Raw genomic sequence first — 16211 nt, forward strand, 5'->3', positions numbered from 1 at the left:
GACCTGAGATTTCGTTAGCAAGCGTGAGCTATAGGGTTTCGACGGCGAGCCTACGCATCCTGCTCTCAGTTAGTGGGCGTTAAAATGATTTGGTGATTGGGCTGGACTTACAATGGCAACTTTGCGACCAAAGTGCGCCTTGATCTCTCCCTCCTTGATCGCATCGGGAGCCTCCTCCTTGATGATCTGGAAGAGATGCTTGATACCCATTTCGCCGAACTTCCGATGGACACTTTGATTAATATGACGAGGAGATTTGTTTGATCAGTTGTAGGATTGAGGAGCGTTCCGAGCGACAGCACAGAGGTAGTGACTTGTCCGTTGCGTAGAGGTTGAAGAAAGAATGCAGCAAAGGCAGCAGTAGAGAATTGGTGGGGGATGACGACCGGGGGGCTGGCGGGAAAGGAAGGGTCGAGCATGGCGTTGACGCGCCTGCACTTTCTTCGCTGAGGTCATGACGCGCCTTCCTTCGCGCAGCCCCGCCACGCGTTTAATTGATTGACAGTGTTGCCAGCTGGTCTCGACTGGCGGTCTTGAAGGTATTCCCGTCATTTCCACCTCCTCCAACATCCCGGTCCGGCGGTCCCTGAGTCGGATAGCACAGTCTATCAACCTCGTCTCAAAGCTCCGTCCTGCTTTGCAAAGGTTGAATTCCACGGGCTTGTTCCACTGTCCTCGGAACTTGTTCTTCTGATCCTACGTTTCCTGTAAGTCAGATCAAGGCAGGGTCACATAATGAGCATGCTTGACTGATCTGCTCCAGGAGTTGATTGCCTCTCATAAATCGGATCTCGAAAAAGGTGTCGTTGCTTATTCGCTAATTTCTGTTCAGTCAGAAATAGCTATACAATTATCCGCAAGCGTACAATTCAGTCTCAAATCCCGAACAAGAATCAATGCAGACATATCAATGACAGCCCGGCAAAGCCAAACAATGGGACGTATTGCAACAAACCCGGCAGTGACACCAAATGGAACACCTTGACCTCTCAGCCATTTGAATCGGCTGACAAGAGCCTCTCACAACAACCCTAGAGTCGGACAAACAGGCCTCAGCCGCACACGATGAAATTGTCAGCAGAGGCTGCGCTGGCAATGCATGTCAGCCATTAGGAAGCCTGATCCAAGTTGGGGGCCAGAAGCGAATTCACCCCCGCTACACCTGCAGCCCGCTAGCGTCACGTCCAATCGCTCAGCCCTAACAGCAACATCTCCTCACATGAGGTTGCCGCCTAGGGATCACGGCCTGTGGTCATCATCATGGCCTCATCTTAAGTGTTGCAGCCTGATGTGGGCGGTGTGATACTTTCTGCCATGCGTCTATGTAGCAATCGACAGTTCTCAACGAAATCAGCGCGTCAACCTCACCCGTAACCAGCTGCCGGGGACACTGAGGAGGCGAGGAAATATCGCGATCGTGCCACCCGTGGCTCGTCACCCACTGTGCCTTCGCCATGATCATCCCTAACCTCGACGTTGTTTACCCAATCCACATGAATCATGTGCCGCCAGGATGGAGACCTCTCGTGAAGTGAGAATTCGTAGAACCCTCTAAAGAGTCTCAATCAAGCTTACACACTGCAGTCTCATATGTGTCCATGACTTGGGCGGGTCCCCCAAGTCAAGCTGGCACCATGATGAATCTGGCAAAACCTGGATCTCAGACCCCGACTTTCTCGGGAGCTTCAAGGATTCAGTCCGGGTTTGGACCTATGGATACAACTCGGACCCGGCGGCAAACATGACGCCTGCAAGCATCGCGCTCCATGCCGACGAGCTCTTGATATCGATGATATCCAACTACGGCAAATATCCTGTTAGTAAAACCCATCAACAACTCTCAATTGGACGTATGGAACTGATAAACGTGTTCCCAGGGCGGCTCTACTGTTTTCATTGCCCATGGGCTTGGAGGGATCATTGTCAAAAAGGTACGTTGTCAGCTGCTGTCTTCAATAGACTTTATAGCTTAACACCAATCGACTGCAGGCAATTGAGCTATCGTCCAACTATGTAGAATACTTCGCTATCAAAGGGTCCACTGTCGGCGTCGTCTTTCTCGATACAGTTCACCATGCAACAGACTCCGAGGGAGTCTTGGAAGCTGTCAAATCAACAGTGGCAGCGACTCTGCTCAAGCACTCCACAAGACCGTCCGTTGACGATGTCAGACAATTTGCGGAAGCTGTTCGAGAAGTCAACAAGACCTTTCTCACACAGGCGCCATTAGACTTGACAATTCTCAACTTCATTGCCATGCGTCGAATTGAAATCACGTCTGCAGATGGTACAACCTACAAGACTTTGGTGAGGGAGCCTTCTTCTTTTCCACGGCACTTGCGGACCAGGAGCTCATCAGTGGACTAGCTTGTGCCCAAACGACGGGCCGATATGGATCCAACACAGGGCCAGAACTTGCCGATAGCTTGCCATCACTTTCAGTTAACGCAGTTCCCATCCCCTTCAGATAAGATATACAGCCTATTGGCAGATCAGGTTGGCGATATGATGACAAAGCTATCGTCTTCAACCAACAAACGAGTGTTCTTCGCGCCGCCACCCCCTTTGGCACCCACGACAGCTAATCCCCCGCCACCTTCACCACCTCCTGGTCCTCCTGGGCCTCCAGGCCCGCCGGGCCCGCCAGGTAAAGATGGCATATGAGAATCAGTTGAGTAAAGAGAAACTGAAGGTTATCTCATAGGACCCCCAGTGTCTCTGCCGCCGCCACCACGGAGTGGGATCCCCATGGGTCCACCACCGCGAGATCAGGCCAACGAGGCATTCAGTTTGTGGGCCAAGAAGAAAGAAGCTGGTAAGCACGACCTCTTCTCATCACAACAAAATGTTCTCTCGACGTGGAATCTGTGATCTAATCTATATTTAGCCGACAAAAAAAGGCACCGAGATATCCTTGTTAACAAACTCGGCCAATGGGACGAGCATCATCTCGGACACGATATACATCCGACACCAGATACTTGTACCTGGATACAGTCCCACGACTTCTTCAAAAGTTGGGTCAAGTCCAATAAGACCGCAGGTCTTTTTGTCCAGGGCGCCACGGGATGCGGTAAAACTTACTTGGCCAAGTCCATCGCCAACTACCTGTCCTGGGATCGGCCTCGATCTCCCCCAGATAATAATATAGTGCTCTCGTTCTTTTGCAACGTCAGCACTGTTGGGAACAAGAAGCCACCGATTGCCCAGTATTTCGTCCGATCGCTTCTTCAACTACGGCCAGTCTGGTCTGAGTCTATAGCGCCTTACTATCGATGGCAGGAGCTGAAAAGCCACTTCAAGCTGCCGGCGCTGTTTGACATCTTACGCGACATCATGAGCCAGATGCAATACAGTACGGGCCCGCCAAAGACGACGGCTGTTTTCCTCATCGTGGATGGTCTGGATGACTGTGATGTTACCTATGCCCGGGAATTTCTCTGCCTTGTGGGAAGTCTCCTCGACCACCCGGTGGCTCGCTCATCCCCAGCTGCCGGCCCGTCTCTTCCAGGCCAAGGATATCCGCGCGAAACTGTCAGGTTCAAGTTCTTGTTCACGTATAGCGCTTGCGAGATTCTGAGTCTGAACTCCTGCATACCTAACTCCGCTAGGATTCTGATGACTGATTCTGCAATTCGCAAAGATATCGGCACTTACGTGGATAGAGAGTTGGACATCCTGTCTACGCTTCGGGATCTGAATGGGCCGCCAGAAGGAATTCGATCTTGGATCAAGAATAAGTCGGAGTCGTTCTTTTGGTTCGCAAAGTACTCCATCGAAGACGCAATGAGTACGGTCCAAGATGGCGAGGGGTATTCCTTCAGTGGGAGGGTGCTTCCGTGCCCTTCTAGCCTGGGAAAATACTACGACAGAGATCTCCTACCATTGTTCCAGACCATCGACGAAGATGGGAAATATGCTCTGTCAGCTGTGCAAATCGTACTCGGCTATCTTAGTATCCCTACCAGAGCCGAAATATGCGATGCAATCGCCTGTCTTCACGGAGACCCCAACTTGAGATTCCTCGACCTCCCCAACTTCTTGAGACAACGGTGCCCCAGAATCATTCATTCTTTGGACGAAGGGGACTTCAGAATTAGTCATCCTTCTCTGATTTACCATGTCAGACGTTACTACCTCATCGAGAAAGAGCAGCACGCAAACATGGCATTCCTGTGTATAAAGTACCTCTCCGGATCTGACTTCGGAAGCTTCAAATCGATCATGCCTCCCAACATCTCAGCGCGTCACCCGTTCTATTCATATGCGGCAAACAACTGGAGAGAACATCTCCGTCGTGCGGGCGACAAAGTGGTCAGACTGCTCCCTCTGCTGGGCGACTTCGTCAGCTCTGCGAACTACAGAACTTGGTCAGCTTATTACTCCTGGAACATTGAATTTACACATCATCGGAGGGTGATAGATGACACCTTCGTCTCTCCCGTGTTCACATTCATTGATGCTAATATTGGTCATCTGACCCACGAAATTCAGTGGGCAGGGAGGGGAGAGGCGTATTCTTGGAAGAGTGAGCTTCTCAGGCAGACATGGCGGTACTTGTACGAGCGTAAACAAACCCCAGTAATTGCCAGGCTCATTGAATATTGGAGGCCCGACTCTTGTTTCTCGGTACACAACTTCTTCGGCCATACTCCTCTGATGCATGCAGCAGGCTCATCAGAGGGACAACCCGACATGGTCGAATACTTCCTGAAGCGGACCAAAGACGTCAACGAGCGAGGCTCGTTGAGGGGCGGAACCGCTTTGATGATACTATGCACGCATCTGAGAACGCGCGATGAAGACCTGATGGCACGATTGGTCACATCACTCCTTGATGCCGGGGCTGATCCAAATATCTCGGATAAATGGGGCGAAACGCCCTTAGTCAACCCTTGCAGTGTAGGAGATGCTGCCATGGTCGAGCTGCTCCTCCGAGCGGGAGCCAGGCCTGACATGTTAAGCATACACACGCCAATCATGCATCCCCTCCGCGAAGCAATCATGCAACATCACAATGAGGTTGCCAGACTGTTGATCGACTACGGTGTCGATCTGAGCTTGCATTTCCCGTGGCCGAACCTTCAGTTACCCTTAACAGCTGCCATCACCGAACAAAACTTCGACATCTTCATGGTCCTCTTGGATAGAGTTGAAGATATCAATCAGCTAGATGGCATGGGATACGCTGCGATTCATCTGTTGACAGGCCCGCTGTGCAACGATTGGCTACCGCATCTTCTGAGACGACCTGATGTCGACCTAGAGCTTCTCTCTAACGGTATTTCAGGCGATCGAAAGAAGTTTATCCGTCGGACTGCGCTAAGCTTTGCCATCGTTGACGATAACTTCAAGGCGGTAGAGCTACTATTGGAAGCAGGGGCAAGTCCACGTCGTCACCCTGCATCGCTTGATGAGACGCCCCTTTTGATAGCGGTTGAAATGGCGAGGACGACAAAAAACAAAGAAAGGCACGTTGGTTTCTGATACCTCTCGATGGCTCGCACATTGCTTTCTTGTTAAACCTATATCATTCCTCCAACAGCAAGCTAACTGGGGAAATTCTAGTGTGGAGGAAAGCGAGGTTGATATCAGCACGGGCAACACCGACATAGTCGAGCTGCTCCTCGCCTATCAATCGCCCATCAACACGTTGAATTGGAAGTCGAAGAAGTACGCCAAGTCCCCGTTAATGGTGGCTGTAGACTACAAGGACCAAAACATGGTAGAACTCCTCCTGCGGCACGGAGCGGACCCGACCCTAGAGGAGGCCTACGGAATGCCAGGCCCCCTTGACGCCGCCATGCTTGACGACGAAGACATTGCTATGGGTATGATCAAAGTTTTACTCGAGAACCCTTTGCCACCAAGCATCAATTACGTCCCGGACAACCCAGACTTCCAGCATATCCTCATCGAGGCGAGCGATATGAAGCCGGAGGTCACGCGGTTGCTTCTCGCCCACGGTGCTGACACGAAACGTTTCTTGTCCTACATCCCCGGGTGCTTCACCACTCCCCTCCATCGGGCTGTGGAAGAAAACAACATTGAGACTGCCAAAGTTCTTATCGAACACGAGCCAGCCCTGGTGACCTACCAGTGCGAAGAAGGACTAGTCTACGAGACGCCTCTCCACATCGCTGCCAGAGACGGACACATTGAGATTCTGCGATGTCTCCTCGATACGGGTGCTCAATCCAACCTGGCCTCATGCCATTGGCAGGAAACACCGCTTTGGTTAGCCTGCGAATCAGGAAGGCTAGAAATTGCGCAATTGCTCTACGAAATGTCGCCAGAGGCACTGGAACTCCCCTCTTACGACGGGAAAACTCCGCTTATGGTAGCCTGCGAAGATGGAAACCTCCAACTGGTCCAGTTTCTTCTAGAAAAAGGCGCCGACATCACAGCACGATGCTCAATGGGAGCATCATGTGTCTGTAGCACAGTTTCCGAGGACAACGGCGCGGCTTACAAGATCATTGATCTGTCGCTTCAGCACGGCCTCGGCATTGATGATGTCGTCAGCTCAACCGGCTTCACGGTACTCGGAGAGGCTTGCAGGGCCGGAGATATCCCGACTGTCCGGCTTTTGCTCGACAAGGGCGCGGATCCGGCAAAGGGGCAGAAGTGGCCCGGAGACACTTCCACTACATGGAGGTCGGCGCTGCGGGTCGCCTCCTTGTACGAGTGTGTCAAGGTGGTTGAGGTGCTGCTCGAACATCCTCAGCTAGCGTCCTTTATCGAGAACGTTGACTATTACGGCGACAATGTGCTGCATATTGACGGATCATATCACCATCAACAAGCTTCCGAAATGGCCACGCTAGTGTACTCTGCGTGCGAGAAGTTGAAAGCCGAGACTGGCGTCGACCATTTTCAACGGATGCTTGATGTTAAGGACAGCGATATGCATACGCCTCTGGACATGGCGATCGATATGCCGCACAAGGGTCTGAGCAGCGAGGCGATAAAAGTCATTGACGTTTACTTGAAGCGCTACATTGCGGAACTGACAGCCGTCGAAACTCGGACATTTGCCCAGCATAAGCATCTCATGCGAGACATCGCCATCATTCTCCTCGAGAGACGAGAATATGACGAGGAAGCCATTCGTTTGTTCCAGGCTTTGATAGTCGATGTATGGGTCACAAGAGAGGACGGAAAGTGCCTCGAGACGGTGTTCTGCATGGCCAACTGCGATCTCTGCGACGAAGACGAGCAGGAACAAGTTTCGTTTTGCCGGCTTTGCGGTCTCAGGGTTGGCATGAAGTGCGTCGACGAGGCGAGGCTACAGCACGAGTTGGTTTATGTCCCCGTCATCAAAGACCGCAGCATTATTGATCTCAACTCTGAGTCAGTTAATCAGATCATGGACCTGTTGGAGAACGATTTTATCGTCACAGATTGTCCTCGCCCAGTAGAGGAAGCTCTCATCTCGCATTTCCAAGTCGATCCAGACTCGGAAGACACAACTCTTTCGCTCGCTGTACTCCATGCTTTCGGGTACCTGGAATTCCGACGTCGGGCTTGGAGTCCTTACCTGCCGCTAGCCCCTGCGGTCTACAAGCGGATACAGCCTTGGGAGCCAATGTTCACAGAACCGAGGCGAGACTTTGAAGAATGGGTTTGGGATATCGAGACGTCGCCCTACAGGTTGCGGGACGAGCTGAATTACTTGCTTGAGTCAGGCAGAAGAGTGGCGTATAAAGACGAGCAGGCGACGAGGCTGGAGCAGATTCTCAGTGACGTTGGGTGGTTGTACCCGCAACGAGAGGTTTATGATGATGATGATTCGGGTGTTGTGATTGATGAATATTCCTGTAGCGCCGAGGAGATGTTGGGGAGAAAAAGAAGATGAAAGGATGCGTGGAGTGTTTGTCGGTCTGTTGTCGACGACTCACGAGATTGAAACGGAATTATGACTGATGAAAACACGACATTGAGAGTTCAGGTTTTTATTCCACTTGAATAGCAAGATACTTTATTTACCTCAGCCCACGTCTCCTTCCGCGCCCAGAGCAGCAAACATCTTGACATCGAGGATAATGCCTTTGCCGTACCGGAGGCATACAATGATGGCATAGGCCAGTTCTTATGGGACCGGCACTTACCGTCGTCGTTTCACAGCGATGACGGTGATACCATCGGCATTGCTGGAATTCGCCAAGGATGGTTCTGTAGGCGAGGCCGCAGTTGGTGCAGAGGAGGTTGTGCTGGAATTGGCGACACATGGTTGGTGGTTATAGATGAACCTTTGGCTGGAATCGTATTATTCTCTCTCTAGCTAAGTTAGTAGTTAGATATATATCTTCTAGGAAGTCTTTTGTGAGAGAGCCGTTGTATTCGTTGAGGTTGTTTACACCCTCGGATTCTCAGGGCTGAGAGGTGCGAAACAATTAATTGTTGTTGTCTTAGTCTTTGAAACTCTGCTTGATGATCAAAGGTCCGAGGCGGTCGAAGGTTGAACAAAGAGATGCTATTTATACCGGCGCAGGTGGTGGCTTTCTCCCTGACGAGGAGAGTGAATGGGAGTTAGGCTCTAGCGAACTGTTAGGCTCCTTTGGGATGAAAGAAGGCATAATCACGTCAAAGAATCTAAGCCACCGACCTTGAATGGAGCTCGTCATTCACCTTGAGTGAAACTGTCGGATTGGAAGTCCAATTCGACCGCGGCATACAGCCGACTGCGCAGGGGCTAATTAGGGGCCCTATTTACGATTATCATAGCCAGCCCAACCTACGGTTAGAACCTCCTTTTTATACTTACTACGTAGATATTTATATAGTTTAATTAATCTCTTCGTTAACTACGGTTCGAACTAACTACCTTATAATAGGGATACTAACACTAATTAGTAATTAAATTCTACTATTATTAATTAGTAAGGTATCTTATTACGTAAAAGAGATAACCTCTTAATACCGCACGGGATAGGAGATTCGTGTTAATTAACCTTATAGAAATAGATAAAAAAGGAGGTAATTCTTAAATACTACACGGAATTAAGTAATTATAGCCCTTTATTACTTACGAGAGGTCGACGTTTACTACGTTAAACTACGTTAATTAACGGAACTACTTAAGTAACTAGCTTTTTACCGTCGCCCCGAGTAGCTTTTTTACTAAATAACTTTTCTATAGCCGGCCCGTAATTAAAAATTAACTAAATAATAAAAAGGATTGCTAGTAAGTAATAATTACTTAACTATAATTAAGCTATAAAAAAGACTACCTAAGAGATATAAAATAGGGTACCGAGAGGCCGTAAAAAATAAGATCTCTAAGGTATTTAACCCTACTACGTATAAGCGATAAGTAGGTATTTTTAGTAAGTCCTTAAAATATACGATCTTATAAAAAAGAGGGCTTAACTTTGTTAACCGTACTTAACGGCCTATATAGTTCCTAACGGCCTATATAGCTCTTTTACGAGCTACTTAGTATCTAATTTTAACTGTTTTTATAAAATACTACCCTAAAGGAGGTAAGTCGAGGAAGGAAGCTATTTAAAAATCATAGAGAGCACGAGGCTTAAGAGGCTAGAAGTATATAGGATAGCGGAAATCGGTAACTAATAAAGATCCCGAGACTAATTACTATATTATCCTATAATAATATAAACGTTTACCGCTACTATTATAAAAAAGAACTACTAAAACCTACCTTTTTATACTAAATAAAAAGGAGGATCTTAGTAAGTATAATAGCTAGCGACTTAGAAAGGTAGTAATAATTACTAAAAATAATAAAAACGAGAGTAGTAGCGAGATAGCGAGAGGAAATAGGAATCTCTTAAACCCTAATAAATTCGTTAAGTAGCAAAAGCACGGATTTACTACGACCTGCGCGCAGATTAAATATATTCCCATTAAGATTAAATACGCTAGCGACTATTAATATAGGTATAAGCTAAAATAAGCCCCTTAGCGAGTTAAGGTAAGGAAGAAGAGGACGAAACCCGATCCTAAATAGAATCCTAATCCCTTATAAGTAAGTAAATATTAACCCGGACTATTAAGGGACGTAGATATATAGAATTGCGGATTAGCCTAATAATAAGTAAATTAATACGGTATTAATCTATTTAACTAAGGTTTATCAGAAAAAGGGGCTATAGGGGTAACCCCTATTTTACGAGATCGTAAATAACGTTAGCCACTAGCTAGATAAATAGTTCGCAAGCGCAAGCCTAAGAATTACAAAAGTAATTAATAAATTCCTTTACGGGCAAGGGGTATTATTAGCGTAATTATAATTATAAGAGCTATACGAAATATTAGTAGCGATAATTATAGAAGAGGAATTCGTACTATAGAATTAGGTATAAGTCGATAGAGCGTATAATTACTTTAACGAATTTAGAAAAAGGGTAAACGACCTAAATTTCTTTTTTATAATTACTAACGGAAATTTGTTATTATAAAAGGATATACTAGGGTAAAATATAGTACTAGAAGTACGATAATTAATAATTCTATCTATTTTAATTTATAACTCGTTACTGCTACTAATACGAAATCTAGCGCCGATTAGTTAATAAGAAAAGAGGTAAACGACCTAAAGTTATTAATAATACGTAGCGACGCAGGGTTCGTATATAAATATTAAAAATCTAGTAGCGAATACGAAGTAATTTATAAACTTTAAAAAGATCTTCTAAAAAAAGAAATTATACTCTAGGGGGAAGTATAAGGTCTTATAAGAAACCCTAACGATGTTTTATAATTATTACGAAAAAGTCGGAATTAGGGAATACTAGTACTATTCGGTAATTAATATCGTACTTATAAATAAAGCCTTTAATTATTATTATAAAGCGGTACGTAATCTCGATCGAAACGACTTTTTTAATATAATTAACGTAATCCGAAGCTACTTCGAGACTTACGATAGGAACCTAGAGCTCTTATCTAAGCTACGAGCAATTTTTTATATATTTATAACTAGGATAATAGAGGGTAAATTGCGAGTAAAGATCCTCGAAGAGCTTATTAATTAAATTAATAAGCTAGTAAAAACCTAGTTAAATAAGGGGATAAACGAGCGGAAAGTTAGATATTTTTATACTATAGTCTAGCGTATACTAAAAATAAAGATTACCCTATATTAGGTACCTAAAGATTACGAGACGCTTTGCTCGAGGTTAAGATCTAGTTTTAATATTAAAATAAGAATGCCGCGCTAAACTTACCTCTAAGTATATAACAGCCCTTATTAATAATATCAGGTTAATTAAACGTATAATAAGAAAGGAAAAGAGGCTAAATACAGTAATCGTTAATAAAGAGGCCTAGATTTATTAAATAGGTAGAGATTTAATTTATAAGTAAGGTAATAAAAGAGGTAATACTATATTTATAAAAAGGATAGATATTAGTTAAGTAACTATTCTGAGGAAGAGCGTACTAAATCGTACGAATAGTATAAAAAGTCGAGGGTAGTAGATAGTAAAACTAACCCTCGTTAGTTTAATTAATTCCTTATTATATATAAGGGTAGATCTAGGGGCACGGAACCTAGCGACGGTAGTTAAAGTAGCGGCCTAAAGTATATACCCCCTATAAGAGATTCGGAAGATAAGGAAGATCTTACCCCCTATACTAACGAATTAAATTATAACAAAATTAATAATATTAACTACTCTTTTTTTACCCCGTTAGCTTCTAGAGGATATACGAGGCTAAACGAATAGAGGGTAGTAGAAGCTTTTAATAAGTAGGCTTTTATTTATAGATAATAAGGGAAGGTCCCTTAGATAATAAATATAGAGGCGGCCGAAAAGGCAAATTTAATAGGGCCGAAGCCTATTTTCTTAACGATTAAAGAGAAGATATTATCTCTCTTAATATTTAAAAAAAAGGAATATAGTACTAAGTAAATCTAGGGGTAGCTAGAGGGGTCCTTTTTATATTACTTAGATCTCTCGAATACTAAGCTTATATAAGTATTTTACGCGAGCAAAAGGTACGGCCTAAATAATTTCTATAGGATTATCTTAAATACTAAGGCATCGTAATAGTTAATTAAAAAAAAAGGGCAATTCTAAGCGCTATAAAAAATCGCGCTAGTAATGCTTAATACGTTAATAGCGGGTATTATAAGGATTAGTTTCGGCCTAGGTAAGGAAATCGTCGCCCTAGGTATAATAAAAGTAGAGACGCACTTTAGAATAATAACTTTCTATATTTTACTTATTAATACCCCATTTCTCCTATATCTAAAAAATATAAATTAACTAAGTATTATATTTAATAATACGAGGAACAGAATCTCTAGTAGTAAGTACTTCGAGGTAGTCGAACGACGATAGGGGTATGCGTTTATAAAGCTTATTAACGATACGAAATTAATTAATTACCTAACGGAAAGTGAGCTTAAAAGACTATACTAAAGATTTAGGTACCCGTTAGTTACGAGGCTATATAACCTCCTAAAGTAATTAGGTAATAATAATATCGAAATAGGGGCGCTAGAGTAGTTAATAAAAGTATATTACTAATACTAAATAAATACGCAGAGCCTACGTAAATTTAAGTTTAAATTGCGTAATAAGCTTAACTTTAACTAGGAAATCGTCGTTAATATTTTTTACTTAAATAGTCGGCTAGTATTATATATAATCGACGTAGCTATATTTTTCTAAGTAGGGTAATTCCTCTAGGATCTATAAGTAAAGATAGTATAAGTAGCCCTACGAAAAAGCTAGATTAATATATACTAAGGACCGCTAGACGGTATTAGAACTAACGCTAGTACTAGCTTTAAGTTAGTAAAATTTAGGGATAATACGACGGCCTACGGTATATAGCTAAAAGTCGTGCCCGTTAAAGCGCACTATAGTATTAGAAAAGTAGAAAGGGTATACTAGTAGTTAAAAAGGGCGTTTAGAATTATTAAAAAGGAAAATCCGGATTTTATTAATAACAAATGCCTCTAGATAGTACTTAAATACTATAACGATATTATAGGGCCTAACGGACTTATACTAACGCTATTAGTATTTAGAGCATATCTAAGAACGACCTTAGCCTCGCTACTATTACTAGGCATAAACTAACGAGCCTAAGTAGTTAAAAAAGTAATATAAGTATTGCGCGAGGTAAGCGTAAGAAAGTAAATTAATAAGGTAATTATTATGCGCAATAGGCCCGATATAAGAGATAATCTAAATATACTACTAAATTCGGATATATAAGTATAGCGCGAAGTTACCTAATAGTAGACTAGGCTATATAAGTTAATTTTTATTAACGAGCGCTCTTATATAGTTACGAGAGATCGCGACTAGTTATTTAAAGTATTAATTATAGTAATTAGACCGTACTATATAGATCTTAACGAGGTAATTTCTAACTTATAAAAAAGAAAAGAGCTAGGGGAAACTATATAACTCGTAGTAAAGGCATAGGAAATTATCTTTAACGAAATCGTCATAGTAATATTAATAAATAACGAGGAAGAGGATATTACTAAAAGGGTATTAATATTACTAGCGAGACGTCGCAAAAGACTACGATAGCAAGCCCTAATATAGCAATTTATTACTAATAACGAGGTAATTAATACTTTTTATATAATAAAAGAGAAAGCCGATTTCGAGCTAGCGGTTAAACTACGTAAGGAAGGCGTAATTACAACTACTAAAAAGCCGTATAAGGGATTAGATCTTATCGAAGTAAATACTCTTTATAATCGAGGGGTCTATCGATTTATCCTATACGACTTAGAAAAATATATAAACCTCTATATATTTAAATTATAAATAGTTCGTAAGATTAAAGGGAAAGGAATACCCTAGCCGTACGAGAAGTTTAGATACGTAATTTAGGGGTACGGCAATATTAAAAAGGCGACGCTACTTATATAATCGCTTATTATATAGTACTATAACTAATAATTAATAATAGTACTAATAGCATCGCTACGGAAGAAGGGATACGAAATTTAGAGCCGTAATATTACCTAGGCCTATACCTAATCGGCTATAGGGTTTATAAAGAGAATCCTAGCCTATTTACTAAAGGAAATAGCTAGTAAGTATTTAGAAAGCACGATTATTAAAGTACTTAAGCTACTATATAGGCTCGCAGAATCGGGCACTTATTAGTAAGCTACTTATTACGATTTTTATATTAATTAACTATTAATAGTTACTTTTACGTACGACCCGTACTTATTAATTGCGGAGTATAAAGGCGACTAATTTAGGATTATCGGAATATAGACTAACGATATATTAGGCCTATTTAATATTAACTTTATAAAAAAAGAGGATAAGGAGCTTTAAAAAGCGGGCTTCGTAGTAAAGTTAAAAGAGGTCTTTATAATAAATACCCCCTTAGTATTTAATAGTAGGATTTTTATAATTAAAAAGGAAACTATCGTTTTTTAATAAAAGGGGTAGGGCGAGAAGATTAACCTCGTTAATCTAAACGTAACTAACGTTAAAAAGTAGTATAAGGCTAAGCTTGCGTAAGGGGTATATATTATAAGTATTTATTAGCCCGAGGCGACGTTTAACTACGCTAAGGTAGCGTAAGCTATAGATCTAACTAAACGGGACGTTAAGGTACTTAATAAGCGGCTTAAATAGTAATAAATAAATCTCGATCGAGGTCTCGTTTATTACCTAATCGACCTTATAATTAATAAGCTCTACGTCTTTATCGATAGGTTATTTATAAATAATAACGACTTTACTTCGTAATTAAGGTATATTATTATCCTAGCTAACGAGAGTATAAGCGAGAGCGAATTTATTATATATAGTAATATAATTTATTACTCGTTAACTAAAAGTAAGTAGGTAATAAGAAGTGTACTAGCGTCAGAGGTTTATAATATAGTTAACGGCGTTAACCTCTCTTATATAATTTTAATAATACTAAGGAAGATTACTAATCGAATTAGCCTTTTACCTATTCTAACGGTTATTTATACCGATTCTTACTTACTATACGAATACCTTATTAAATTAAGAACGACGAAGGAAAAGAGGCTTATAATTAATATTATAGCCCTTAGGTAATCGTACGAAAGGCGCGAGATACTCGAGATTTATTAGATTAATAATAAAAATAACCTCACAAACGCTTTTATAAAAGTAATACTAAATAAGGAATTAGAATAATTCGTAAGTAACGGAAAAGTTATTATATAAATAGAGGAATAGGTTATATAAAAAGAGTAGAGAAAAGAGGGAAAAAGAGACGACTTAGTAAACGGGCCCGAGGTCGAATTATACCTCTAACTATAGTAGTTAAATTAATAAAAGAAAGAGAAAGTTAGTATTAGATTAGAAGTCTAATTCGACCGTAGTATATAGCCGACTGCGCAGGGGCTAATTAAGGGCCCTATTTATAATTATCGTAGCCAGCCTAACCTACGGTTAGAACCTCCTTTTTACACCTACTACGCAGATATTTATATAGTTCAATTGATCTCTTCGTCAACTACGGTTCGAACCAACTACCCTGTAATAGGGATACCAATAGAAACAAATGGATGCGATTCAGTGTAATTTCCCAGTATAGAGAACAGGTCAAGGAGTTTATATGCGAGTGGTCGCACTTGATGCTTCGTTTACCAATTCTCTACACACCACCTTGCAGTAGCCAGCAACAAGTCCCGAAATTCAGTTTCAAGACTCAGTTCCATTACCAATCAACCAAGCCGTTTCAGAGCATCTCCCGACTACCTGAACGCATCGTTCTAGTCACCCATCATGTGTCATTTCGTTTGGTACGACAATGAATGCTCCAGCTGCGGCTTCACTTTCGACCGCAAGCTCACGAAATGCAAATACGTCAACGCGCGGGTTCCGCGACCTGCTTGCGATAAAACATATCTGAGAGAGAACCAGCCGGACTTCAGGTGCCAGAATTGCACAGCTCCGGAAACGCCCTGGAGGAAAGTGGAGTTCTTGGTGAATGCTACTGAGGGGAACACCAATGCTGACGAGGCGGACTACCACACTGATTACCCGACTGATGATGACTGCAGAGATGGTGATTATAAGGGTGACGACGAGTCTACTTCCTCTGAAGACGACGGTGATGTAGAGTCTCAAAGGAAAATTGGGAACTCGAAGAGGAAGCTGGAGGGATCTACCTGGCAAGGCACGAGGAGAAGTTTGAAGAGGGCTTGCAAGGAACGGGGAATAAGGCGGATTGGAATGTTGAACTGAACAGAATAGCAACACAAGCTAGGC

At 42.8% G+C, this 16211-nt stretch overlaps 4 protein-coding genes across 4 annotated transcripts; 3 read left to right on the forward strand and 1 right to left on the reverse strand.

The window, feature by feature from the left end:
* Nucleotides 1-50: 50 nt before the first annotated feature.
* On the reverse strand, nt 51-1456 carry CLUP02_12858 (XPG domain-containing protein; the record flags this gene model as incomplete). Its single annotated transcript, XM_049291818.1, has 10 exons — nt 51-59; nt 112-219; nt 303-441; nt 504-605; nt 658-696; nt 733-817; nt 867-1006; nt 1065-1084; nt 1220-1246; nt 1307-1456. 10 exons carry the CDS (start codon nt 1454-1456, stop codon nt 51-53), a joined length of 819 nt encoding a protein of 272 aa, XP_049148964.1.
* Nucleotides 1455-7858, forward strand: CLUP02_12859 (ankyrin; the record flags this gene model as incomplete). Its single annotated transcript, XM_049291819.1, has 8 exons — nt 1455-1531; nt 1585-1816; nt 1878-1931; nt 1990-2307; nt 2443-2647; nt 2714-2815; nt 2978-5358; nt 5546-7858. 8 exons carry the CDS (start codon nt 1455-1457, stop codon nt 7856-7858), a joined length of 5682 nt encoding a protein of 1893 aa, XP_049148965.1.
* Nucleotides 7859-12071: 4213 nt separating this feature from the next.
* Nucleotides 12072-12236, forward strand: CLUP02_12860 (uncharacterized protein; the record flags this gene model as incomplete). The annotated part of the gene is made up of 1 exon (XM_049291820.1): nt 12072-12236. One exon carries the CDS (start codon nt 12072-12074, stop codon nt 12234-12236), a length of 165 nt encoding a protein of 54 aa, XP_049148966.1.
* Nucleotides 12237-15725: 3489 nt separating this feature from the next.
* Nucleotides 15726-16187, forward strand: CLUP02_12861 (uncharacterized protein; the record flags this gene model as incomplete). The annotated part of the gene is made up of 1 exon (XM_049291821.1): nt 15726-16187. One exon carries the CDS (start codon nt 15726-15728, stop codon nt 16185-16187), a length of 462 nt encoding a protein of 153 aa, XP_049148967.1.
* Nucleotides 16188-16211: the final 24 nt, after the last annotated feature.

This window comes from Colletotrichum lupini, chromosome 6, assembly GCF_023278565.1.
Source record: "Colletotrichum lupini chromosome 6, complete sequence".
NCBI classification, from domain to species: Eukaryota; Fungi; Ascomycota; class Sordariomycetes; order Glomerellales; family Glomerellaceae; genus Colletotrichum; species Colletotrichum lupini.